The following is a 27,189-nucleotide window of genomic DNA, read 5'->3' on the forward strand; positions in this document are numbered from 1 at the left end:
ATTCTCCTGCCTCAGCCTCCCGAGTAGCTGGGACTACAGGCGCCCGCCACCTCGCCCGGCTAGTTTTTTGTATTTTTTAGTAGAGACGGGGTTTCACCGTGTTAGCCAGGATGGCCTCGATCTCCTGACCTCGTGATCCGCCCGTCTCGGCCTCCCAAAGTGCTGGGATTACAGGCTTGAGCCACCGCGCCCGGCCTCGTTAATTTCTTTTACTTACTGCTCCAAACAGTTCCAGAGTACATTCACATTAGTGACTAGGATGAAGACACAGAAGGCATGCCTGTATCAACTGAAGACAAAAGAAATGCCTAGTATTTGAAACATTTAAAAAATTGAATTGAAACATTTAAAACTGAAACATTTATAAAACCTCAGCAGGGGAGAATTTTGTGCAGAATTTAAGTCAGGTGAAATGGAACAAGCAATCATTCTGCACCAAGATTTAAGATTTTAATATGAGACCGAGATGATATTAGTTCACAACTTAAATACCTTGGAATTTTAGCTGTCCACCACCTTAACATGAGCAAAGTATAGTATGAGACTTTTTTTTAAAGTTCATTTATACCTGTATTAACAAAGGTTTGTGTCCAGACTACAGTGAATTATTTTCCCAATGCTTCAAAGACAAATAGCTTATTTTGTGTTTCAAATTGTAGAACCAGGACCAATGGCTGAAAATAAGAGAAAAAGATTTGTAACTAATATTGGAAAGTTGTATTAATTTGAACTGCCTCAATAAAATGGTTGCCAAATAAAGTGGTGAGATTCCCTAACATTGAACGAGGTGTTCAATATTATTTCTGGATTATATAGAAGGTATAGCTAGATGATCTCCAAAGTTCTTTTAAACTCTTCAAGATCCTATGGTTCTAGTAACTAAATATTGGGCAATGGCAAAATAAGACTTTGTATTGGCGGTATCACTATATAAACCTGAGTCCACAGAAAGATCTCTGATGAACAGAATCATCTTTAAAAAACAAATTTCACGTGTAATGACAGGACAGCTCATTACAATAGACAATTTAGGTAGTCCCAAAGAACTGGTTATAATAGCATTCATCTTTAAAATCATGGCTTTATAGTTAGTAACTGTGAGGTACTTAATATTTTGTGTAATTTAATTCTTCTTTTCTCCACCTTGAGAAATTGTAAGGCTTGGATCAAATATTTCATCAGAGAGCAAAATGTGATGTAAAATGAGGATAAGTAAAATACATATCTCACAGGGCCACTGTACAGATTATATGACTCATGCCAAGCATGGCATGTAGAGATTATTTTAAAATGTTAGGTATTGTAATTAACAATACGTGGCTTTATCATATCACTTATCTCTATGTTATTTGCTTATATATTTGTATCTCCCTCTAAATGGTGAGCATTTTGAATGCAGGGAAGAACTATGTCCTTCATCATTTTACCTTCAGGGGTTAACCCACAGTAATTGCTCAAAAACAATGAACACATTTCTGAATTTTTCAGCATAACTGTGTTGTATGAAGTAAAAAAAATCACAATATTCTGGAATTGGAAGAAATCTTAAAAATACTTACAAATCAGACTACAACCTAGAGTGATACAGTGACTTGCCCAGTTACCTGAAGCCACTGAGCAAGAATTCAGTTTTTTAAAAGCTCCAAATTCAGTCTTTCAGAAGTTTCCTGTAAAACATTTTTTCAAAGATCTTTGGAATACTGGCATATCCACATAATGACCAACTGTGTTACTTTTCTTTAAACCTTATTAGATAACTAAATATGTATAATCAAAGCATGATGGATTTAGCCTGTTTTCATTATGAAGGCTGATCTATTCATCCTAAAATGGACCAATAGCTAATGTGTCATAGTCATCTCCCAATTAAAAAAAACTATAATTGTTTAATTTATAAGTACCCAAAAATATAAATGACTACCACATATTAGCCCGTGTCCCCTGTAAAGTATAAATAAAAAATAATGGGACGGTAATTTCTGGTTCAATTTTCAGACCTTAACTGTACATACTCCTTCCCAGTGTCAGTTTGCCATCTTGTGGCCTCTTAATCCTGTGCAATTCAGTAACTAAGTTAGCCTATGAAACTGATGAGCTTTATAGGCTCATCACACACCTCCACTTTTTTTTTTTTGAGACGGAGTCTGGCTCTGTCACCCAGGCTGGAGTGCAGTGGCGCGATCTCGGCTCACTGCAAGCTCCGCCTCCCGGGTTTACGCCATTCTCCTGCCTCAGCCTCCCGAGTAGCTGGGACTACAGGCGCCCGCCACCTCGCCCGGCTAGTTTTTTGTATTTTTTAGTAGAGACGTGGTTTCACCGTGTTAGCCAGGATGGTCTCGATCTCCTGACCTCGTGATCCGCCCGTCTCGGCCTCCCAAAGTGCTGGGATTACAGGCTTGAGCCACCGCGCCCGGCCACACCTCCACTTTTAAACCTACTTCATATGCAGCCATGGAAGCTACTGCACTTCCAATTTCACTCCAGACCAACTCCAGCTACAAGTGAAGCAAATCACCTAATTAAAAATTATTCTGAGAAAAATGCTCAAAGAACATCTGAATATTTATTGATTATGCATACATGTTTGCTGAAAAGGAGTGTATCTAACTTTTTTGACGAAGCCAATACGAACATGGCCTCTGATAAAGAAGAGAAAGCAAGGTAATAACAGGATTTGAATGTAAATTTTGCCAAATGGTGATATGGTCTTTCTCACTAACCTGACAGGATTGTAAAATCTACCACAATGTTTGCTTTGTTGAAGGTGTGTGTTTATAGTGTGTATATACACACACACGCTATTGACTACTATACACATTTTCCTTCAAGCAGTATCTAGGATTGTTAACCTGACTCAGCAAGAAAACACTGGTCTCTTGGAATAGTCAGATGGTGATAATACAAATAAGACTGAGTTACCTCCAGTGGTAGCTAATTCCTTTCTTAGTTATGAGAAATGAATTGCCATACAAAGAGCTCAGAACAGTTGCTGACACATAATGATTTATTAAATATTACCTATTGTTCTATCTAGATAGAGCCAGTTCTCAGCCTTGGGCTTCCCCAAGCTTCTCTTCCAGGATCTTTGAGCTCAGCACTTTGTAATCGAGGGCCCAATTCTGTGTATGAGACTTGAAAACTCTGAGAGAGCATGTCTGCCCTTTGCTTCAATGTTGCATTTCTGAGGAAAGCTGCCTACCTAGAGGTTATAGCTTGGTCAGTAAAAATAAAAAGAAGAAGAAGAAAAAAACAATGTAGCTAGGCCACAGGAATGCCGGGTTCCAGGTTATAGTTTTAAAATCAAAATTCAGTTTTTCTCTCATTGTCAGGGGTATCAGCTTAGAGAAAGGCAGGCCGAACAACACACACCTAAAGCTCAAGGATTACACAGAACCAACCAGCCTCTATTTTGTGCTGCTAAGGGCACATCATTATCACACAGAGCATTCTAGGTTTCTAGTCTTTTCACTTCTGGCAGAGCAGATGTTGCCTTTCATACCAGTCTCGTCTGCCTTGGCTGGGAGCTGCTATGGGAACAAGATTTTGTGGAAAGAAACTAGAATTACTTCAGTTTCTCATTTTATAGTGGTAGACTTTTTAAACTGAAGACATCAATGTATGACATGACATAACTTCTAATTTTGCCATATTTACTGAAATGAGAACTGTATTGCACTACTTCCTGTATTTACAATGAAAACCTAAGAACCTTCTCTATATATTTCTGACAATCTCAAGCTTTATTCTTCTGCCTTGAAATAAATGGCAATACAGTTATCAATCAGGACAATGGAGAAAACATTCTGAACTAGGGGCCAGAGACCTATTTTATAGGCTTGCTGTTAAAAGTCTTTAAATTTTGCCATGTTACTGTCTTTATAAAATGGGGTTGCTAATTTTCCTCTTCTTATGGGGCAGGGGTGGTTGTGACGATCAAATTTTAAACTGCATAAATGAACACCCACCTGCCATACTTGATCAGAAATTCTCTTTTGAGAGTATACACGCTTGAGAGAAAATTTTGTAACGCTGCAGCTGAGGTTTTAAAATCTTCAAATAAGTAAATCTAATGAGCTGATCAGTTTTAACAGGGTTGGAAGTAGCAAACAAGGATTGCCAAGAATGACTTAAGCATTTGGATAATGTAAAAGTGTACTGAAAAAACATAAAAGATTCTCTGTATATCCTTCTCCCATCCAAATCTTAAGTGTTAAGGTGTTGGTTAACATCTTAAAGCTGGCTGGGTGCAGTGGCTCACGCCACCCAACACTTTGGGAGGCCGAGGCGGGAGGATCACGAGGTCAGGAGATCGAGACCATCCTGGCTAACACTGTGAAACCCCATCTCTACTAAAAACACACAAAAAAATCAGCCGGGCATGATGGCGGCTGCCTGTAGTCCCAGCTGCTCGGGAGGCTGAGGCAGGAGAATGGCATGAACCTAGGAGGCAGAGCTTGCAGTGAGCCAAGATCGCGCCACTGCACTCCAGCCTGGGCAACAGAGCGAGACTCTTTCTGTAAACAAAACAAAAAAGAAAACATCTTAAAGCTTCCATATAAAAGCAGCAAATCTGACTTGGCAAGAAGGGGGCATTCCTCTTGTGAGGATGACTCACAGACATCTGTTTCCAGTGAAGAACTGCCTGGTGTGATCTGCTCCTGAATAGTTTGAAACACACTTGTGTCTTTAAAAGCCCAGCGGCTTCTTGAACACCTCACTGCTACAAAGGGACCTTGGGACATGAGGGCCATTATCATCCTTGTGTCCACTTCTTTTCTCCAACTTACCCAGAGGAACAGGGGGATCCAGGAGACCTATGGGTGGTAGCACTAAAGACAGTGTAAGTGCAGCTTGCACAGTGAACATTCTTTTGCCATGTTCATAGCTATATTGGGGAAAAAAACAACCTGGTAGCAAACAAAACCTCTGACTACAAGTTTCAATTATAACCCTCCAAATACAAACTGACTAGAGAATTCTACTCTAGTCAGAATCCATTAAACTCCTGCATACTTGCTTCTCATTTCCATATCTCTCTTGGCTTCTCTGGTTTAAGAGTACACACTGCAGTGCAGATCTTCAGTAGTGCAGCCCCTTTGTTTTATGCTCTCTACCTTCATCAACACAGCCACCTCCTTCATGGCTCCAGAAGTTTATTCTTTTTTATCTTTGGAACCAATGTTAACTAAACCATAAGCGAAGGTGAATAGGTATACATATATATACATGCACACATACATATTAGTAAATACTTGTTATTAAGGATAGTTTTGAAGTTTTCAAATAATCTCTCTCTCTCTCTATATATATATATAAAAAAAACTGTGGGTCTTAAAAAAATAAAAATCACTTATTAATCAGCTCCTGACACTGCTTCCTAATCACCTAGAGATAATTCTTTTCTGATACTAGGATAATTTTTATGGAACCTCACAGCTAAAAACACTGAGCAACCTATTATCTCATTTGGCTAAGCTCTGGACTGTTTTGCCTGGTTTCAACTCTCAGCTCTGCCACATACTATCTGTATAACCCTTAGGTAAGACCTGTAGCCTTTCCTCATATTACTCAATTTCCTCATCTTAAAATAGGATAACAGCACTTAACTCTTAAGAGTTGGTATAAGAATAAGCAGAAATACAAGAAAAGTTCTTAGTGCAGTGCCTAGCAAATAGTAGCAGTCAACAAATGTTAACTATCACTAGCAGATCCAATGCACAGGGTCTAGGCAGGCCAGATTCCCTGGACTTGAATAATTGTAAAGTTTATCTTTTCTTTTGGCCACAAATACCCACAGTTTTTGTTACCTATCCTCCCATTCCTACTATTCCAATTCTTCTTCTCTGACTTCCTCGAAATATGCCTGCCAACATTGTTCATTATGCTCCCTAGGGTTCCCTCTATCCTCTCTAGAACTCTTGTTCTTTACTGCTTCACAGACTTATATACTGCAATTTCATCTTAACTGAACCTGGATCTACCAAGATGATACTCTCATGAAGCTGCTTTCCCAAACTCCTTACCTGTACCACACAGCCTATAGGTATGCTCTTAATCAATTATTTTATTTTTATTTTTATTTTTTGAGACAGGGTCTCATTCTGCCACCTACCCTGGAGTGCAGTGGTGTGATCACAATCCACTGCAGGCCTGAACCCCTGGGCTCAAGCAATTCTCCCACCTCAGCATCCTAAGTCATTGGAATTACAGGGATGATCCATCAGGCCTAGCCCTGCTGAAACAAATTTAGGACTTCAGTACTTCTTACACTGGTTTCTACTAAGGGCATCTTCTGCGTACAGTCCATCCAATAAAATGGACCAAAGTTAATCTACATCGAATTCAGGAATCTATTTGTATGGCCATTTCCAGACACTGTGAGCTGTATTACTCCTAAAATCATAAATTTCAATGTCCCAGTCTTTCATACCTAATTTTTAGCCTTATTCCCACTATCCCCTCTTTGTCACCATTAAGACCTCCAGTTCCTTGACCACTCCCTTTTCATGTGTCCTCTTGGCTGTTTCCTCCCCTATCCAGACTCAATTCATCAACATGTTACTTCTACCAGGACTACACAACCACCTCCCTCTTCCATCCAACTGAGGAACACTATCAGATATACCATGTAATCATGCAGAGGGTGCTACTAAAATATTATGCTTTCCTAAATCAGCTGGGCCTTGAATGTGAGAAACAGCATATATTAGCTGATCAGTAATCCTTTCATATCCCCTACTCAGCTCTTCCTCCTATCTTTTGTTTCAAATTTTCACCATTCAAACCTTCATTTTCTACTTTCCTAAGGCTTGCTGTTGAGCAGCAATGTTGTTTCTTTCCTTCCTGACAAAGAGCTCAACATTTCTACTTAACAGACTTAGCCTAAGAGGTATCCTTCCTACTTTGTAATGCTAATCCTCCCAACCTGTGTTTTTGGGAACAGGTTCCATCCACGACTTACCTACCTACCTAAGTAACAACTACCTGCTTTTACTTCCTTAGTTGGCTCATTCAATTAAACCAGAAAATAAACAGTATTTGGCATTATTTAAAACTTCTCTAAAGATCAATGACCACCAACAGTTAATTCTGGTAGAGTCTTTATCTTACTCTTAATTGATCTCTCAATGGCATTTGGCATGACCATTGACACTTTACCATTCTCCCTCCTCTGGCTTCCATAATGCTCTGTACACTCACCCCCTTCCTAGTTCTCACTTGACTCTTCCTTCCCAAGTCATCTTTGCTGGTTTCTTCTGCATACTAACTGTTGGTGTTCCTCAAGACTTTCGCCTTGGCTGTATTTTCCCACGTCCTTTCTGGGCATGCTGTCTTTTTCCTCAAACTAAGGTTAAAAACGGCTAACTCTCAGACTTGTACATTAGATTTAAAGACTGATTTTGCTTCTTCCTTCAGTTCCAGTAAAATGTAATAAACGCTAACTATACCCCAGATCCTGAGCTAAATGCTTTGGAGATAAGGCAGGCCACTTGCCCTCAAGAAATTTAAAATCCAGAACTGTAGTTTCAGAGTCTCACATAAAGTACTGATCACTAATTAGGCTTTAGCCCTGGGATGCAAGGTTGCTTCAACATTTGAAAACCAAAAATGTGATTGATCACATAAACAGAACTAAAGGCAAAAACCACATGATTATCTCAACAGATGCAGAAAATGCATTCAATAAAATTTAACACCACTTTCATGTTAAAAAACTCTCAATAAACTAGGCATTGAAGGAACATACCACAAAATAATAAGAACCATCTATGATAAACCCACAGCCAACATCATACTCAATCGTCAAAGGCCGGAAGCATTCCACTTGAAAACTGGCACAAGACAAGGATCTCCTCTCTCACCACTCCTGTATTAGAGTATTAGATAGTATAGTATTAGAAGTCCTCGCCAGAGCAATCAGGCAAGAGAAAGAAAGAAAGGGCATCCAAACAGGAAGAGAGGAAGTCAAACTATTCCTGGTTGCAGACATGATCCCATATCTAGAAAACTCCACAGTCCGGGCCCAAAAGCTCCTTAAGCTGATAAACAACTTTGACATACTCTCAGGATACAAAATCAATGTAGAAGAGTCACTAGCATTCCTATACATCAACAAGCCGAAAGCCAAATCAGGACACAATCCCATTCACAACTGCCACAAAAATAATACAATATCTAGAAATACAGCTAACCAGGGAGGTGAAAGATTGCTACAAAGAGAACTACAAAACACTGCCCAAAGAAATGATTGCCCAAAGAGATGATTGGGCTGGGCGCAGTGGCTCACAACTGTAATCTCAGCACTTTGGGAGGCCAAGGCAAGCAGATCACCTGAGGTTGGGAGTTCGAGACCAGCCTGACCAACATGGAGAAATCCCGTCTCTACTAAAAATACAAAATTAGCTGGGCATGGTGGTGCATGCCTGTAATCCCAGCTACTCGGGAGGCTGAAACAGGAGAATCCTTTGAACCCGGGAGGCGGAGGTTGTCGTGAACTGAGATTGCGCCATTGCACTCCAGCCTGGACAACGAAAGGGAAACTCCACCTCAAAAAAGAAAAAAAAAAAAGAAAAAAAAAGGAAAGAAATCAGAGATGATACAAATGGAAAAATAGTCCATGTTCACGGATAAGAAGAATCAACATCGTTGAAATGGCCATACTGCCCAAAGCAATTTATAGATTCAATGCAATCCCTATTAAACTACCAATGACTTTCTTCACAGTACTTGAAAAAACTATTTTAAAATTCATATGGAAACAAAAAAGAGCCCAAATAGCCATGGCAATCCTAAGCAAAAAGAATAAAGTTGGAGGCATCATGCGACCCAACTTCAAACTAGACAATAGGGCTACAGTAATCAAAACAGCATGGTACTGGCACAAAAACAGGCACACAGACCAATGGAATAGAATAGAGAGCCCAGAAATAAGGGCACACACCAAAACTATGTGATCTTTGACAAAGCTGACAAAAACAAGCTAATGGGGGAAGGACACCATTCAATAAATGGTGCTGGGATAAGTGGATGGCCACATGCAGAAGATTAAAATGGGACCCCTTCCTTAACTCAAGATGGATTAAAGACTTAAACGTCAAACCCCAAACTATAAAAACTCTGGGAGGGCAACTTACACAATATCATTCAGGACATAGGCATGGGCAAAGATTTTGTAACAAAGACTCCAAAAGCAATTGCAACAAAAGCAAAAATGGAAAAATGGACAAATGGGATCTAATTAAAGAGCTTCTGCATTGCAAAGGAAACTATCAACAGGGTAAACAGACAACCTACAAAAGGGGAGAAAATTCTTAAAAACTTTGCATCTAACAAAGGTCTAATGTCCAGCATCTATAAGGAACTTAAGCAAATTTACAAGAAAAAAAAAAAAAAACTCCTAAAAAAAATGGGCAAAGGATATGAACAGTTTTCAAAAGACATACATGCAGCCAACAAACCTATGAAAAAAAGTTCAGTATCACTGACCATTAGAGAAATGAAAACCGAACCACAATGCAATACCATCTCACACCAGTCAGAATGGCTACAAAAAGTCAAAAATAATAGGTGATGGCAAGGTTGCTGAGAAAAAGGAACACTTATACACTGTTGATGGAAGTGTAAATTAGTTCAACCATTGTGGAAGACAGTGGGGCAATTCCTCAAAGACCTAAAAACAGAAATGCCATTCAACCCAGCAATCCCATTACTGGGTATATACCCAAAGGAGTATAAATCATTCTGTGACAAAGATACGTGCATGTGTATGTTCACTACAGCACTATTCACAATAGCAAAGACATGGAATCAACTTAAATGCCCACCAATGGCAGACTGGATAAAGAATATGTGGTACATACACACCATGGAATATTATGCAGCCACAAAAAGAATGAGATCATGTCCTTTACAGGAACACAGATGGAGATGGAGGCCATGAGCCTTAGCAAATTAATACAGGAACAGAAAACCAAATACTGCATGTTCTCACTTATAAGTGGGAGCTAAATTATGAGAACACATGGACACGGGGGGCGGGGAGGGGAACAACAGACACTGTGGCCTACTGAAGGGGAAGGTACGAGGAACAGATCAGTAATAATAACTAATGGGTACTAGGTTTAATATTTGGGTGATTATTAAATAATCTGTGAAACAAACCCCCATGACACAAGTTTACCTATGTAACAAACCTGCACACGTACCTCTGAACTTAAAGCAAAACAAAACTGATCACTATATATCTCTGCATGGATGACCTACATGAATCTCAAACTCAACATTATCCTTTCTTCGAATCCAGTTCCTTCTATTATTATCTTGGTAAACAGCATCAACATTAACAAATACTAAAGACAGAAACTTATGAATTTTATAAGATATGCTATTCCTCACATCATAACCTCTACCAAATCCTTTCCATTGGCACTTCAATCTATTCTATTTTGTCCATCATTTTAAGAACTTTGATTAAATTCCACGACATCTTTCAGCCACCAGTCCATCTTTCCTTCCCCTTCACAAACTTTCCAAAAATAGGTGTTTAAACTTGCTTCCTATAAGTCTCAACCTTCTTCTGGCTTCCACTAAAACTAAGTAATTGCAAAGTCACTGGTTATTTTCTTACCACTGAATCCAAAGGATACTTTAAATTCTTACACTGACAAAATGTAACAGAGCTGAACATGCCTCCTTTAAATACTTCCATCCTACTGTTGCCATGATTCTCCTATTTTGCTATTAATCTACTTCTAAGTACTGAGTTCTTCTGAATTCAGCCATTTTCTATATTCTTTCCCTAAGCAACCATCCATTCATAAAACTGCTCCTCTTCATCTTAGCTACCTGAAGAAATGGTATGTCTTCAACCATTTATTTAAACGAAAAACCTCACATTTCTTTCCTCTCCCTCCTTTCCCATAATCCTTAATGGTCAGGTCCTGTCCAATATTTTAGATCTCTCAAGTCCATCAACTTTTCCCCCTCTCTGCCAACACCAATCTACTTTAAGTCGGTATCTTCTTTCCTGGATGACTTGGACAGGCTTCCTAACCAGTCTTCTTCAATTCCCCATTGGAATGCTTCCCCTCCAGAGTAAACTTTTAAAACTTCAAGTATAAGAAATCTCATTCCTCCACTTAAAAACGAAATGTGAACTCATTACTTAGGATAAAGTCCAATACAATTAGGTCTAAGACACTAAGTGATCTGGCCCTTGCTTATCTTCCTTCACTTTAAATTTATCCTTAGCAACTTTCTATCATTTCCCCAAAAGCTATTCTTATCAGAGCTTTTTACACGTTTTTCCCTTAGCCCGAGTTTTCACTGCCTTCTCTCCCCTAATTTTTATTTATTTATTTGAGACGAAGTCTTGCTGTGTCACCCATGCTGGAGTGCAGGGGCATGATCTCGGCTCACTGCAACCTCCGTCTCCTGGGTTCAAGCAATTCTACTACCTCAGCCTCCCGAGTAGCTGGGATTACAGGCACCTGCCAACAGGTCCAGCTAATTTCTGCATTTTTAGTAGATACGGGGTTTCACCACGTTGGTCAGGCTGGTTTTGAACTCCCGACGTTGGGCGATCTGCCTGCCTCAGCCTCCCCAAGCGCTGGGATTACAGGCATGAGGCACTGTGCCTGGCTAATTATTACTTTTATAGGTAAGTCTTTATTGCTGTCCCTCACCAGAGTATATAGGATCATATTCTCACCCTATATATCCTTAGAATACCCTTATTCCTTTATAGAACTTAGTAAAAAATAAACATATTTTATTCAAAGTGCTGTGGGAAAATCATGAGTTTTCCTCCCTTTGAAATTACTTGAAAAAAAAACAAAAAACAAAAAAACAAAACCAAAAACCAATCTATCTGCTTGGTGGGGAATATTCTGAAAGCAAGCCAGTAGGGAGGCTGTTAGAGCAATTTAGGCAAAGTATGATGGTGATTTGGATTAGTTATGATGACAAGAAAGGTTCCTTCCTACTTAGAAGGTAGAAATGATGGCTGGGTGTGGTGGCTCATGTCTGTAATCCCAGCATTTTGGGAGGCCAAGGCGGGTGGATCACGAGGTCAGGAGATCAAGACCATCCTGGCCAAAGTGGTGAAACCCCATCTGTACTAAAAAATACAAAAATTAGCTGGGTGTGGTGGTGTGCACCTGTAGTCCCAGTTATACAGGAGGCTGAGGCAGAAGAATCGCTTGAACTCGGGAGGCAGAGGTTGCAGTGGGTCAAGATCATGCCACTGCACTCCAGACTGGTGACAGAGCAAGACTCTGTCTAAAAAAAAAATAAAAAAATAAAATAAAATAAAAAAATCAGAAGGTAAAAATGACAATTGTGACTAAACAAAGAACATGAATTAGTACGATGACATCATCTAAAATCCTAGCTTCAGAAAACCAGGTAGTGACTTCCCTTATCAAGATAAGAAATATCGGGAGAGGAACAGATTGAAAGTAGGGTGAAGGACATAATGGTTTGGACATGATATACTTAACTATGAAGTAGGCAGTTGAACATACAAGCAGAGAATTATGAAAACTCTGGTCTTCAGAGGTATAAATACGGGTAGGATAGATACATTGATGATACTGAACTCCACAGAACAATGCAAAGAGAGTGTAGAGAGAAACAGTGACCCAGAGGTCAGGTACTCGAAGTGGAGCTAGGGATGGAATCAGAAATGGAGCATCCAGAATAGGTAAGGAGAAAACCAACAGAATATTTCAAGGAGTCATCAACCTTTCTGCATGCTCCTGAGGCAGTGAGTGGGGGCAGAAAACCAAACAATACATACAGCAGCATGGAAGACAGTGGTGATCCTGACAAGAAAAAATTTTAGGAGAGTTGTGGGAACACAGAAAGTGGCAGTTAAGTGAGAAGTGAGGAAATGGAGCATATATGAGCAGACAAGTCACACTGGCTGTAACTGGGACCAAATAGGGTTATAGCTGGATGAAATAAACTGTCTCCCGCCTATGTTTTCAAGAATAGTAGTTACTAGAGTCTATTCATAAACTGTTGGAAAGGACCAAGTAAAAGAAATACTGATCAAACAAGAGAGCAACAGAAAGTTCTTAAGGAGATGGGGGGGGGGGGGGGAGGGCGGGGGGTGGAATCCAGAAGAGGAAACTGGTTTTTGCTAAGTAGAAGAGTGCAAATACAAGCAGGTTTATTGATTTGGTGGTGAAAAGTTGAAAAAGTTCATGTCATTTTTCTTTTTCCTCAGCAAAATGTGGTTAAATGATCACAAAATGAGGGCTGTATGTCATTTAAGCTTGTGGAAGCAAGTTACCAGAAAACTACAGAAAAACTGCCAGGTAGTGCTGAGTCTACTTAAGTTTTGAGATTACCAACCTATCTCCCGGAATAATTTTCTTCCATTCCACTGCTCAAGAGTAGACAGAATGTTTGGGGATTCTTCCAGATCATGACAGAGGGAGAGGTGTATGGTCTGAGGATATTTGCAAAGGAGTGCTTGTAACAATGGGATCTAGTTTCTAAGCTGAACAAGTTGAGGACAGGAGTGAGCTGATGAATAGTCAGCAAGTGGTAGTAAAAGGTAGAAGTATTTTTTTAGCGGAGATATCTTGAGCAGGTGAGCTACAAGTTTGTGGCTAGAAAAATTAATTGAATTCAAGATTTGGAAGTAATATGGGGTTTGATTGTTGCAAAGTCATTGAAGAACACAGGTATTATTTTCTTCATTGACTGGTAGTGTTGAAGATACAAAGTATTTTTTTTTTTTTTTTTTGAGACGGAGTCTCACGCTGTTGCCCAGGCTGGAGTGCAGTGGCGCGATCTCGGCTCACTGCAAGCTCCGCCTCCTGGGTTCACGCCATTCTCCTGCCTCAGCCTCCCGAGTAGCTAGGACTACAGGCGCCCGCCACCGCGCCCGGCTAATTTTTTGTATTTTTAGTAGAGACGGGGTTTCACTGTGGTCTCGATCTCCTGACCTTGTGATCCGCCCGCCTCGGCCTCCCAAAGTGCTGGGATTACAGGCTTGAGCCACCGCGCCCGGCCGATACAAAGTATTTTTTAAAAATCTGTTGTAAAGAATGGGCATGTGAAACTTTATGATCCGGGTGTCCCTCCGATGAGGTGACATTTAAGCTGTGAACTGATGTATATGAAGTCAGCCATAGAATTAAGAGGAATAAGCATTCCAGATAGGCTTTGAAGTGAGGAAGGAAGGTTACTGTGTTCAATGAAATGAGAAGAGTGGGAAATGGGAAGTAGGATAAGAATGTTTAGAGGCAGGGGCTTCTGGTAAGTATGACAACTGGATTTTAATCAACGTTTAATCACAATTACTTGAAATTCAATGAATATTACTTGAATACCCGTTTAATCACAATTACTTGAAACTCAATGAATATTACTTGAATACCGGGAAATATTCAAAACATTAACAACCAAAACAGCAAAGGAATCAACCGATTGGGACATATAAATTAACAATCAGAAAAATCACCATTTGCAAACAGCTGATACAATTGAATTGGTGTAGACATGTTGATTTATCAGTTCTGGTTGAATAAACGCTGTTTAAGATCAGCATTTCTCAAAGTGTGTTCTTTAGAATGCCAGTTCAGTGGGATATAACTAAGTATTAACATTAAAAGAAGAAAAATGCTCTCACAGTCAATTAAGTCTGACTTTTAACTTTTTACATATTTACAGAACTTTTGTCTTTAATATGCAAACACGCATTAAATTCTTTAAGAGAGGCCAGGTGTGGTGGCTCATGCTTGTGATACCCACACTTTGGGAGGTGGGGGCAGGTGGATCACTTGAGGTCAGGAGTTCAAGTCCAGCCTGGCCAACATGGTGAGACCGTCTCCAGTAAAAATACAAAAATTGGCCGGGTGTGGTGGTGTGCACCCACTTGGGGGTGGCTGAGGTAGGAGAATCACTTGAACCTGGGAGGTGGAAGTTGCACTGAGCAGAGATTGTGCCCAAACTACAAAATTAGCTGGGTGTGGTGGCATGTATCTGTAGTCCCAGCTACTGGGGAGGCTGAGGCAGGAGAATCACTTGAACCAGGGAGGCAGAGGTTGCAGTGAGCCGAGATCACGCCACACTGCACCAAGCCTGGGCAACAGAGCGCGACTCTGTCTCCAAAAAAAGAAAAGAGACAGAGAGAGAGAGAGAGAGAGAGAGAGAGAGAGAGAGAGAGAAAACTACAGAACACAATTTAGAAAACTTCATCACAGCAATACTCTCACTATAATAAACATGCTGAAACAGGCTGCCTTAGCCATTACTTATTAGTATTTCTCTTATCCATTAGTCTCTTTCCCAACTTCATTGGCCTTTCTTCTGGCTCCCATCATTGTTTTCCTGGACTATTTTAGGTTCCCCTAAGTAATCTCCAAGTTACTCAATTTATCCACTATACCATGACAATTATCTAAAATTGATACTGATTAAATTGTTCAATCTGCATGCATCCAATAACGATTTTCAAAAACGAAAATAAAGACTTCATACAGCACACAAGAACATTCCTGATCCCGCCACCCATCTGCCTCCTCAGCTTCACCTTCTTCAACTTCCTATCTTAACAAGTGGCCCACTGGCAATACTGCAATTATGCTTTACCTCCAAGCCTGAAATTCTCTTGTCCCCCTGAACCAATGAGCATTCACTCATCTTTCAAAACTCATATTTTTTACAAAGACTTTCACACCTACCTACCTCCTTTTCCAGAAAAATAGGGCATTCTTTCTGATGTCCCTAGGTATTGTATTGTTGTCCTTTCATCTTATTATCTATAGCCACTGTGACTGCTTGATAAAAATTTGCCTTAAAAATCTGTCTAGCCCTTTAAAATAATAACATATGTATGTTAAATTTAACACTGTTGAAAATTTCAAAAACCGTTATATTTCACTTAAGACGATGTATTTTGAATAACACAATTCTGACCTGTAATATGCAAACTTTGGGGGTTCAGAAGAGGAAAAACTCCTACTTTTTTAATGACAAAACTTTAGCAAATTTAGGCTGCAGAAGATATCTCAAGACAATAGGTGGGGGAAAGTATACCATGAAAAAAATATATTTTATGATTCTTTTTTAATACTTAGACATTACATTCCATATCAAAATTTACCAACATGCTGTTCTTTAAATTCATATCTTTTTTTTTTTTTAACCATAATTTGATTTTTCTGTTTCATGCTAAAAAGCCCACTCTCTCATAACTACCTTTAGCATACATTACCTGGAATATAAAAATTTCATTAAATGTTGGCAAACTCTTCCCTATGACATGTAGAACAATTACAGAAATGTCTAGTTATAAATTTTCTTAAGCTAATGAGCAAAAGAAAAGCCCCAATACACTGGCATTTTCACTTAACAGTGGCTCATAGTTACAATGATCAGAAATAAACCTACTTGCTACTGTGCTATATGAGTAGTTTTGCCAAGTGCCCACCTTTAAGAGCTAGGTCAACTTCTAAGAAAACTGTATGGAAACATTCAGTTGTTAACAAAAATTTAATATTAAAATTACTCAGTTATTTAAATTATTGTTAATTTAGGAAAAAGAAAACCCATGTATTAATCACCCATAAAATAACTTTTATTTTAATAAATAACAGTGGGCTTACCAAAGGGCAGGGATTTTAACGTGTCAAGTTTTATGCTTATTGCTAGTAAGTCTTAAAGAGGTGAAATGAACTAGTCAATAAAACCCAAAAGGCCCTAAAAATAAAATTATACTTTAATAATAAAAATTAAAAAGAAATTTCCAAAAGAAAATAGTTCACTCCTTGACCATGCTTATTTATTCAGAGTACCAGCGATTTCAGTAAGTGCTTCATTTTTCCTGCAAATCTGATGTTGCACAGGGAATGTACACATTTTCATACCATCACAATATCATCAATATCTCAGGCCAATAATATTGTGAATGCAACTGTTTTATAACAAACACAAAATAAAAAAACCAATGTTACTATTTATGGCAAACAGAAACAAAAGTAAATATTGCAAGGATGTTTTCTTTTGTTTCTAGTACTGATTTTAGTTGGACTTTAAATGAAGGTCATCAACTCTCCTGGAATAACCTCTACCTCTGGCTGTGAATCCACAGTATAAATATGGTGAATAAAGCTAAACTGTAAGAGCTAACTATATACTGAATAACCAAAATAATTGTAACTAATACTGCTCTTGAAGACCAATCTAATGAAAAAAGTATCATTAGATATGGTGAGAAATACAGACAAATCTGTACAATCTAACATCTATAAACAGTAAAATCAAAACATCCAACTTCCTTATAGAAAGTGTTTTATCTATGTAATTATAAATGTTAAGGACTCTTGTATTTTATAAACACAAGATGGGCTCACTTTGATGATATCAATTTTAAGATTTATAAAAATGTTTAAAAAAATCTTTCCACAAAACTTTATACAGTTTAAAGCTATACACCAATCTATAAATCTCAGAAAATGGAAAACAAAACAAAAAATCTTTATAAGATCACATGTATAAAACAAGAAATGAAATGTGATTTTATTTAAGGCAATACTGGGCTACTTCACAAATCACCACCTCAAATATTTACACTGCTCCACACTACTAGTTTTCTATCACATTCACAAAGGATTTTTTTTTAATACCAAATGTTTAAAATCTTCAATGTAGTAAATTCTTTATTCACATTTCCATTATATTTCATGGACTCATAGTAACTATATCCAATTAGAAGCAATGAGGAAAAAAAAAAAAAAAAAAAACCAAAACTGTAGCTATAGGAAACTGCTAAAGAATCTGCTTTAATTTCACATGAATACCACCCCAAAATCCTGGATGGCAAATTCACAAAGCAGAGCAAAGTGTTGATATAATGTGCCTATTTTGTGAAAAGTAATCTTGATATCATCTTGTAAATAAATGTTTCATGTAAAAATCAATGAACTATGGCAGAGTTTCTGGTTTTAGTTCAAAAAGTTCTTAATTTAAAACAATAAAAGAACAATTTAAAAAACTTGATCGCTTAGTTAAAAATTAAAATTCCAAATATAAATGTGTCATTTAATAGTTTAGACTTACAGACTGCTGGTGGCAGCACATGATTTACAATAATAAATATATACAAAAAAGGTATCTACAAATAAAGAGTACTGTTATACATGAGCAGTGACCTGGTGAAACATACCAATCACACAGATAATTGTTTAGTTCATGAAAAGGGCAACTGGGTGATAGAAATTTGAGGTTTAGCTATTTACAATAACTGAAGTACTGATTCTGTTCCTCAAGTCCCATAGGGATAAAAAAAAAAGTTTTACATGACAATGTCATGTTTTTTTTTTTTTTTTCTTTTTGGCCAGGTTAATTCATGACAACAACAAAAAATATAATGAAAGTTCCACAATTCTAGCATGCTTGATGGCTTCCTATTTAAAATAAAATGGTAAATGATGTATTTATACTACATTAATTATCAGTACTGACCTCTGCCTGTGGCTTTACCTATACTGATATCTTTCACAACAGACATATCTGGATCATTTGAATGTACTTCAAGTTTTTTCAGACTGACGGTAGGTTTCATTTCCTGAAGCTGCTTTAAGACAAGCTCAGTGCAATCTTTAAGATTCTTGTCTAGAACAATTTTTACATTATCACTGCACTGAAGCTGTGATGGATTGGCAAACTGTACAAACGTTTCGCTTTCTTTACAAGGACATACATGATTTCCACTAGTCACAGCAGTCTTATCAGTATTTTTTCTTGAATTTGAATGGGATCCTTTTTTGTTTCCAGTATTTGGATGGTCTTTGTCAATATTTTTCTTCTGCTTCACTGCAGACTCCTCAAGAAACTTCAGAAATGATACTTCAAATCCCATTGGCTTAAAAGAGCTCCAGTCAAAAGATGCAGGACGCTCCTCAGTGGTTTGAATGGCAACAGCAGTTTCTTCTTCTTTACGCACGCTACTTAACTCAGCTGCCAATGCTGGTTCAGCTTTTTCAACTTTCCTTTTTTTATTTTGTGAGACATTTTTTTCTTTATTAACTCTCTTCAAATTACTTGCTTTTTGTCTTTCTGACTGGCAGGGGTTATCTTCCTGAAAATCGTTACTCACATTTGAAGAAGTAATAGCCTGGGTCTCTACACTTGTGCTATCTTCATTTATTAATTTTGTAATAAACAATTCTGTTAGTTCATCCATTTCATCTTTTTCATTTTTTTCAACTTCCTTTTGTGAAACTGTAGCTGTTGTTCCTGAATTATCATTGCTCTCTGACACACACGTGTCAGAATCTTTCACGTCATTCTTAGCACCTTCTTGCTCAGACGTTTCCTTTACTTGTGAGTTGCAACACCGTTTGAATACAATAAGAAGATTTCGGTGTTGCGATGTAAATGCCTTAGATAATTTATGGCACTTATAATGTCTAATTATATTGCTTTCACTTGTAACAACCGAAGTACATCCCTTTATCATACATGGATACTGGGTTACAAATCTGCTTGTACACTCAGACAGGGCATCATTTCTAGCCTTTATAGAATATACATGCTTCCCACGTTTCAGAGAATAAGGCTTATTTTCTTCAATCTGCACAATCTTTGCATTCTTGTTTTCTAAATTATTTTTTTTCTTTCGTTTGGTCTTGGGCATTTTTATTCCTTCCTTTCCACATCTGCTGTGTTTCGTCCCCCGATGTTTAGACTTTGATTTTTCCTGGTTTGCCTTGCTTGACATATTTTCCTGACCAGGTGTTAATCTTCTTGGGCGAATCAAATGAGCCTTATGTTTGTCATTATGCTTATTAAAAATGTGTCGGAGGAGATTTGACCGGGTTGCATATATACGGTCACAGCCTTCACAATCACATTTGTATACACCATCTTCTTCGGTTTTACTTGCCCTTAGTCCAATTCCATGGTCTGCCTCTAGATGAACAACATAGTTCAAATATGTAGTAAATGAAGATTTACACTCTAACTGGTCACACGGAAATTTCCCAACATCCACTGAAGCAGTCATACTTTCAATTTCTTCAGGAGTCATTTCATGAAGTTTCATGTAGTGTTGTATTAGGCCAGTAATTGCTTGGAAAATTCGAGAACAGTCACTTACCTGACATCGAAATTCTTTCAAAGTTTGTTTAGTTTCAGTTTCTTCACTTTCTTTACCAGCTTCACTTTCCTCTTCGACCTCTGCTGAAAATGCAGGTAGATCTGATTTGTGTACAGCCTGGTAATGGAGAATCAAGTTTTGCTGTATCGTAAAGGCAGCAAAGCATCCCTGGTGAACACATCGATAAGGTCTGTAAGGATTGTATCTTGTTGGAAACTCAAGGGATTGGGAAACTGGCTTCTTTCGTTTTTTCTCCTCCTTTTCTTTTTTATGCCTCCTAATTTTCCGTCCTTTGGTTTGTATGTTTGTGAGTGCATTTGTATTACATTGTTCTGAAGTAACTGTAATCACCTGTAAAGAACTTTCTGTTTTGTCAGGGCTTTTTTTTTCTACAGGTTGTTTTTCTGGGATCACTGCTACATTACTGTGGGTAGTTTGGGTCTCTGCTCTCAATTCTAAAGCAGGCTGAGATTCCTTTTTATTTTCCTCTGTCATAGCTAGCTGTTTTTTCACTTGTGTACTTCGTGGGGCCGACAAATTTTCACTCTGAGATTTTCTTCCATAAGGCCTTTTAATTTTTAACTTTACCATTTCTTCAGTTGTAAAATGATGCACCAATTGACAGTGTGCCCGGAGGTTAGAATTTCTTGTAAATGTTTTTGTACATGTAGGTACTACACATTTAAAGGGAGCAAATTTCAATTGATTCTTCTTAATTTCAAGAATCATTTCTGGAGTGTACTGATGAATTTTACCATAGTGCTTAAATAGTGCATCCTTTGTCATAGCACTGTAGTTACAGCCTTGGTTTTGACACACAAAGGGTTTATTAACTTTGTCATTAAATTGAATGTTTATCATTTCAGAAACTGGCTGAACAACTGTGACATCTGCAGTTGATTTAACAGGCGTGGGAGTCAGTGTCACTGATGTATTTATCAGTACACACTGGGATGCTGGAGGGGACAGGTCATTTTCTAATTTTAGTTTCTGTAAGCCTTCTAAAATTTCCTGTATTTGATCCTCCTTATGTGATACGTCAGACTGAGGAATGTTACTTTTTGTTGGTATGACGCTTATAAAGGAGGAAAACTGAGAAGAATCAGGTAATTTGTTATTTTGCACAGTGTTTACTGAAGGAAGCTGAATGTTATAATTTATTTGAGCATTTTGTGATGTTTCACCAGCACCCTGAGATCCACTTTTTACCTCAAGTATTTGAGAATTCATAGCAGTTTTAATAATTTCAAGAGTCTTCTCAAAGTTTTGTATAACATTGTCTTCAGAAATCTGCAAATCAGAATTTATTGAAGTTGTGCATGAATTCAAAGCCATCATTTGGGAATCACCATTTTCAGTTTTTAATGTTAAAGGGGCTAACACTGTATGGGACTCAATACTGGTTTTAAAATTCTCTTTTACATCAGTCATAAATAACTGATTGTTAACATTATTTAACTTCTGTGTTAGATTTTCCACCAAACTCTGAGGTTCACAACTTGGAATTACATTTGAGTGAAGGTTAGTAGTTGGGATTTCAACACTCTTTGCTATGAGTCCAATTGTTGTTAAGTCACTTGTTACCAAGTTTTGGGAAGAATTAGGTGCAATTAGTGGAGGAGCAACTTTCTTTCTTCTCTTAGAAGCACTGTTTCCCTTTTTATTTAAATGACTGGATCTTGTGTTCTGAGGACCACTTATAACAGAAACACGAGAACTGTTACTGGTAAAATTTTGTGATGGCCCACCAGAATTAGGAAATGAACTAGAGCACAAACCATTTTCAACAGTCTTCAGTAGTAAGTCATTCGTTGGAAAAACAGGCAAGCTGCTACATTCCTCAATGGAGGAAGTTTTGGAGTTTGATGTCCTATTCTGGTTGGTCAGCAAGGTGTTTGGATGGCATACAGTCTGCAACAGGGGTGGCACAGTTGGATTTGGCATCACTGTTGCATTTACTTGTGGTGTATCAGAGACACAACCTGTTGAAACATGAGAAAGCATCTCGGCACCCTCAAATGTACTGGGAATGCCAGCAGTTTCCAAAGCCTGTTTAATAATTTCACTGCCTTCTTGACTGACACTGGTATTAAAGTTAGTCACGCCAGGTCGAGGAAATGTATTTGGTAAAAATGTTGGCGAGCGATTTTCAGCAGCAAGCAGCTGTAGAAATGATGGATCTTTAAAGCATGCTTCTGGATTGAAGGTAGATTGTTGTGGCTGCTGCAAATTTACTGCATTTGTGGAGAGAATCATGCTGGCAAGAAGAGAAGGCTGTCCATTACTCTGTAGAAGTTCTTGAGCAATTTCGGCTCCATCCAGTGGTTTACAGTAAGATCGCTTGGATAAGTGCCCACCCAGTGATCTGGGATTAGTAAAAGCCCTGTAACATCTGCTACAGATAAATTTCCCATCTCTGATAATTGCAGGCCATTTAGCCCTTTTGTTGTGCTTAGGTTTTCTTTCCTTCCCATTTGGGCCCCGCCCACGGTCTTTTTTAACTTTTTCAGGTGCAGACTGTTGGTCATTGGTGCTACTGAAGTTATCTGCAACATTCACTTGTGAAGGAAAAACTGCATTTTCACCATTACCCCCCTTTAGAAAGGAGGAATTAGTGTTTCCTTCCATCTGTGAGGAATAATGATTTGTATTATTTTCCAGTTGGGAAAAAACAGAATTAGTCCCACTATCTGCTGGTGAAGGGAAGAGAGACATTGAACTACTTTCTGCAGGTAAAGGAAGGAAAGGATCTGAGCCACTGTCAATATTCAAAGGCAGAACTGTTTTGGTTAGATCTTCCATTTGTGCTGGCAAGGCAGTATTAGGTAAATTTTCCATTTGGGAACATAACATACCACCTTGTTCATTTTTATCCTGAGAAGTTATATTTGGATTTATGACACTTTCCATTGAGGACAACAATGGAGTTGACACACTTGCTAAATGAGCTGGAAAAATGGGAGGAGAGACATGCTGCAACTGGGCCGAACAAGTAGGATTCCCATTGGCTTTGGTCTGTGATGTAAAAAATGCATTATTTGAGCTGTTCACCGGTGATGGCAAAAAATAAACAAACTTTCCATTATTTGGTGTATTTAAGTTGTTAGCTTTCTGACCTTTTTTATTTTTGCGCTGCATTTTAAATGCAGCATATTGGTCAGGGTGTGCTGTCTTCATGTGTTTCCCAATACTCTGTGAAGAGTTATAGGTTCGAGTACATCCCTCGACCTGGCAGCTGAATTTCTGAACTGGAGCTTTTGGAGGCACTGATGGGGTTCCTAATGAATTACTTAGATTGGGCTGTGGCGGAACAAATGCAATACTTTCTAATGTCTTAAGAGGTAAATTATAAAGATTGGATGATGTTTTAACATTATCTCCACATTCAAATTTGGAAGTTGGTAAATTGTTTTGAAATCCTGCCTGATTTTGCACAGAAAAGGTCATCAAGTTGTTCACTTGTCTTTCTAAGTTTTGTGGGGTAAGGTCACCTATTTTGAGAGTTTCTGAATTTACTAAAGAATTCTGAGTAACCTGGGCTTCATTAAAGCAATCTTGTTCTTTTCTCTCCTGGAAACCTGGATGACATAAATCATTACAAGTATCTTCAACTGGTGTATGTAAGTCTGTAACCAGAGATTCACCATTGCCTTCCACAGTTGAGTTTTCTTGCTTTCCAAAGTTATCCTCAATCCCCTGATTGAGAGACACCTTAATGGACACAGCTACTTCACTGGATTGAAGCAGAGGAGTAGTAGCAGAGTTTTCCAGACCATTTGACAACGGTCCATTAACTTGCCTGAGCTCAGAGGCAGAAATCTGGTCTTGTTTGGTCACAGTTGATTCTGCTTTGCTTTTATCCCAAGCATCACTTCTATCTGCTAGTAAGCTGTTTTCAATGTTATTTTCTGAAGGAAGCACAGATCTTTCTTTCTCAGTATTCTCTGCTGTGTTCTGATTCACTTCAGAAGGCTGAATGGAATCTCCAGATGAATTAAGTTGGGCTTCAGGAGGCAGCACTTTTTCAGGAGGAGTACTGTGATCATCCAGATGCTTTTCCAGCTCACCCTGAGAACGATAAACTTTGCCACAACCTGTGAACTTGCAAGTGTACGTATTATAATGTTGTGCTTCATGATCATACAGTAAATAAGCTTCTGAAAAAATTCTTCCACATTTAGGAAACATACATTTTGCTCTAAAGACTTGATGCTCCTTTCGGTGGGTTAAAAGCTCGGCATAACTATTAAAACCAGCTTTACATTTCATCTGTATACAGATATATGGTTTACTGCCACAGTGCATCTGTAAGTGATCATTGAGATGAGTAACACTCACAAAATGCCGCCTACAGTACTGGCAAATAACTTTTTTGCTCTGCATTTCAAGAAAGCGCTTAGCATCTTCATTATCTTTATGCCCCTTTACATGAGCAATTAAATTTTTAAAGTACTTAAAGCCCTTTTTACAAAAAGTTACAGGGCAATTAAATTCATTAACAGGTACTGGTTTCTGGACTGGAATCACTTCTGGCTCATAGGATTTATCTTTGTCATCATTCTCATCGTCTGAACCATCATTGTCATTAAACACTATAAAATCTGTTGAATAGAGACTATTCTTTTTTATAGGTCGCTGCTCTTGTTTAGCCACAGTATTAGTCTTCTGATTTTCATTGGCAGTTGTGATCTTTGGAGGCCTTCCCAATCTTCTTAATGGTTTCATAGCTGCTAGTCTCTCTTTACTAGATTGTTTAACATGCAGTGTGACATGAGGGACAAAAGTTTCTTTAGAATTAAAGTTCTTTGCACATATGGGGCAACTATAAATTCCATCTTTGTAATGTTTCTGAGCATGTCGTACTATTCTGTGACCAAGGAATTCTTTGTCACACAACACACAATACTGCATGTAGGCTTGCCAATTCCTAAACCTAGCAGATATAAATCCCCTCTCTCTTAACTGTTTTATCTCTCTCTTCTTCTGCTTTTCATCACCAATGTCTTTAAGAAGGCCAGAATTAGCACCAACTCCACCAGAAAGTCCATTCATAGAAGTTTCTTTACTCTCTTCTTGGTAGTCTACTTTTTCATATACTTCACTGTCATTCAGTTCATCTATTGAAGACACAATGGATGCTTCTTCCCCCATTAATGCAAGGCATTGTCGTTTCAAGGTTTTCCAATCCCAGAATTCTGGATCAAAGGGCCACTGAGTTTTCAATACAAGTAACAGCTCACAGCGTAGAGAATTTGGTATTGGAAGATTCTCTTCATCATATTTCTGGTCTGGCTGATTATACAACATTTCCACAGCATAATACGCATCTACTGTAGGCTCAATAAGAAATTCACTCAGTTGACAAGCACGTTTTACTTCCAGATCATCAGGCAACAAACATGAAATGGTCTTGCAAATAGATATTTTCACTTCAGTATTTTCTGTAGACTCCAAGCGAAGAGCTTTTACACACAGTTCTATACAGGTAGCAAGTCCAGCCCCTTCAGTCTGTGAAAAAGCAAACAGGAAATGTTAATTTAAGCTACACTAATCAACACTAATTTATTTCAGAATTTAGTTAAGATTGAGATTTTTCTCAAATCTTGCAATAGCAGCTTATGAAAGGATTCCCCTTCTAAAGCACTGCAGCTTAGGCTGTTATGTGTGTATGTAAAATGAACTGCATAGAATGGCAGAAAACGCATAAGTATTAGAAGCTAAGACCTGGGTATGAAATTATTTAATGTCTAGGCAAACTTGGAAGTTAATTTAACTTTTTTGACCTTTCATATCCCACTTATAAAACAGAGGTCAAAACAGCACTTAAACTTCATTAAATTGCTGTATTAAAGGAGATTAAGTATGTGTTATAGTTTAGTATAATGTCTGGCACATAGTAAATGATCAATAAATGTCATCCTTATTGTAACTCTTCCTGTTTGCATAAGCAATCTTTCTGAAACAAAACCCTCCTAATCTAATTATAAAACTGAGAACATCCCCATATTTCCAAACTTATCAGTACTGAAATAGTTTGCTTCTATAAAATAAGGTACTAATCCCTAATAGTGGAGATTCTAGTGCTATCATAAAAGCGAATGTCAAATTACCTACCTCATAGCGGGACCAGCTTAAGAATTAGAAGTAGGGGTAGACATAGCCCAACATACTTTTTCTTTTGAATTAGCATCTTAAACTATTATTATTAGATAGCAATAACAAAGGTAAGAGTCATTTGAAAGACACATAGGGTAAAGAGATAAAAATAGGTTTTAAAGACAAGAAGGGAACAAAGATAAATGAGAAATAAGATAGCCACAGGATGTGGCCACATTCATTGGAATAAAATATGTATGATACAGGATCAAAAGGCAACAAAGAAAATAGGTAGAGAGAACTGATAGGGCCTGTATTATCATAAGTTAAGAAGTAAATATTATACCAAAACAAGCTTAAACTTGTAGGGCAAACGTATTTTTACTTAAAAGGAAAAGGAGCCTGGGATACTGAATTGGCCTTGATTTTAGAAACAGCAAGAGCACAATGACCAAAAAGAAAATGAATAGAAAGAATAGCATGATGAGACCTATTTTTAAAATGATAGGCTAGGCTGGGGGCGGTGGCACATGCTTATAATCCAAACACTTTGGAAGGCTTTGAGGCAGGAGGATCACTTGAGCTCAGGAGTTCGAGACCAGCCTGGGCAACACAGGGAGACCCCATCTCTACAAAAAGTACAAAAATTAGCCAGGTGTGGTGGTATGCAGCTGTAGTCTCAGCTACCTGTGGGGGTGAGAAAGGAGGATCACTTGAACCTGGAAGGCTGAGGCTGCAGTGAGCAGAGATCGCACCACTGCAATCCAGCCTGGGTGACAAAGTGAGACCCTGTCTCCAAAAAAACAAAAAGGCTGGGCATGGTGGCTCATGGCTTATGCCTGTAATCCCAGTGCTTTGGGAAGGCAAGGTGGGAAGGACTGATTGAGGCCAAGAGTTTGAGATCAGCCTGGGCAATACAGAAAGACCCCATCTCTACCAAAACAAACAAACAAAAAATTAGCTGGGCATGGTAGCAT

The 27,189-nt window shown here is 38.2% G+C and overlaps 1 protein-coding gene and 1 pseudogene across 3 annotated transcripts in view; both read right to left on the bottom strand.

Annotated features, from left to right (window-relative positions):
- The window catches only part of LOC105496199 (60 kDa heat shock protein, mitochondrial pseudogene), a 35,038-nt pseudogene extending 21,941 nt beyond the window's left edge, over nt 1-13,097 (bottom strand).
- A 3,679-nt stretch (nt 13,098-16,776) lies between these two features.
- LOC105496185 (zinc finger protein 292) overlaps nt 16,777-27,189 on the bottom strand; it is a 104,898-nt gene continuing 94,485 nt past the window's right edge. For all 3 annotated transcript variants that reach the window (XM_011766347.3, XM_071096758.1, XM_071096759.1), the window contains one exon: nt 16,777-25,624. In XM_011766347.3, coding sequence (XP_011764649.2) covers nt 18,470-25,624 — 7,155 coding nt within the window. In that variant the 3' untranslated portion in view covers nt 16,777-18,469. The remainder of the gene's footprint in view (nt 25,625-27,189) is intronic.

The sequence above is a fragment of the Macaca nemestrina genome, chromosome 5, assembly GCF_043159975.1.
Source record: "Macaca nemestrina isolate mMacNem1 chromosome 5, mMacNem.hap1, whole genome shotgun sequence".
NCBI lineage: Eukaryota > Metazoa > Chordata > Mammalia > Primates > Cercopithecidae > Macaca > Macaca nemestrina.